The sequence below is a fragment of the Chionomys nivalis genome, chromosome 8, assembly GCF_950005125.1.
Source record: "Chionomys nivalis chromosome 8, mChiNiv1.1, whole genome shotgun sequence".
Taxonomy (NCBI): Eukaryota; Metazoa; Chordata; class Mammalia; order Rodentia; family Cricetidae; genus Chionomys; species Chionomys nivalis.
This window is the reverse complement of record NC_080093.1, coordinates 43,630,866-43,632,040: the sequence shown is the minus strand read 5'-3', so window position 1 is coordinate 43,632,040 and position 1,175 is coordinate 43,630,866. Positions and strand designations below refer to the sequence as shown.

Genomic DNA, 1,175 nt, shown 5'->3' with positions numbered 1-1,175 from the left:
AACCAGTGAGACCTGCCAAATTGTACATCTCCTGGGTGCCATGGTCCACATTCAAATCTCTTCTCCAGCTGACTTTTACAATTCTTCTTGCCTCTCCTTGAAGCTAAACATTCTCACTTTTTATAAACCCTAGATCATGATATTCACTTTTAAAATTGGGAATAATACAAATAAGGAAATCTTAAAGCGCTGGCATTAGAAAACAGATTATTCTCAGCATTTCCCAAGGTGGGAAGAGATTAGGAAGTCTTGACTCTATTGAGAACTTTCTTTAGTGCTTCCTTCACTTCCTTGTTTCTCAAGCTGTAGATGAGGGGATTCAACATGGGAATTACTGTTGTGTAGAATACAGACACTACCCGGTCCTTTTCTGAAGCCTGGCCAGAGTTATCTCTGAGGTACATGAAGATGAGGGTGCCGAAGAAGAGCAACACTGCAGTCAGGTGGGAGGCACATGTTGAGAAGGTCTTAGCCCTACTTCCTGCTGAAGGGATCCTCAGAATGGCCACTATGATGAACAGGTAGGAAACCACAATTACCACCATACAAGCAGGGATAACAAAAATGGCAAACACAATGATTACTAATTCTTGTGTGTAGCTCTCTCCACAGGTCAGCTTTAACAGGGGAGGAAGGTCACAGAAAATGAAGTCGAGTTCATTGTTTCCACAAAATGAGAGGGAGAATGCTGAGATTGTCCGCACCAAGGCACTGAGGAGGCCAGCAACATAAGCCCCAGCCACGAAACTTAGAAGGGCTTTCTGTGTCATGATGGTGGCATAAAGCAGAGGCTGGCACACAGCCACATAGCGGTCATAGGCCATGAGAGCCAAGAGGTAGCAATCGATGGAGCCAAAGAAAGTAAACAGGAAAAACTGAGCCTCGCAGCGTGCATAGGATATAGCTGTCCCGTGCTCCAACAACACAGCCATTGTCTGAGGAACAGTGACAGAGGAGTAGCAGATGTCCATGAAAGAGAGGTGGCTTAGGAGAAAGTACATCGGGGTGTGGAGCTGGCGATCCATGCGGATCAGAATAATCATGCCTGAGTTCCCCAGCAAAGTGAAGAGATAGATAAATAAGAACAGGTGGAACAGAGGGAGCCCCCGTTCTGGGTGTTCAGTGAACGCTATGAGGAGGAACTCTGTCACCAAAGTAAGGTTCACCTTGGCCAT

The 1,175-nt window shown here is 46.0% G+C and overlaps 1 protein-coding gene across 1 annotated transcript; it reads right to left on the bottom strand.

Annotated features, from left to right (window-relative positions):
• Window positions 1-239: 239 nt before the first annotated feature.
• On the bottom strand, window positions 240-1,175 carry LOC130880392 (olfactory receptor 9Q1-like). The gene has a single exon (XM_057779393.1). The coding sequence runs from the start codon at window positions 1,173-1,175 to the stop codon at window positions 240-242; it is 936 nt and encodes a 311-aa protein (XP_057635376.1).

Bases quoted from the DNA above. Each gene is read 5' to 3' on its own strand.
- LOC130880392 (XM_057779393.1), bottom strand. From the start codon at position 1,175: ATGGCCAAGGTGAACCTTACTTTGGTGACAGAGTTCCTCCTCATAGCG.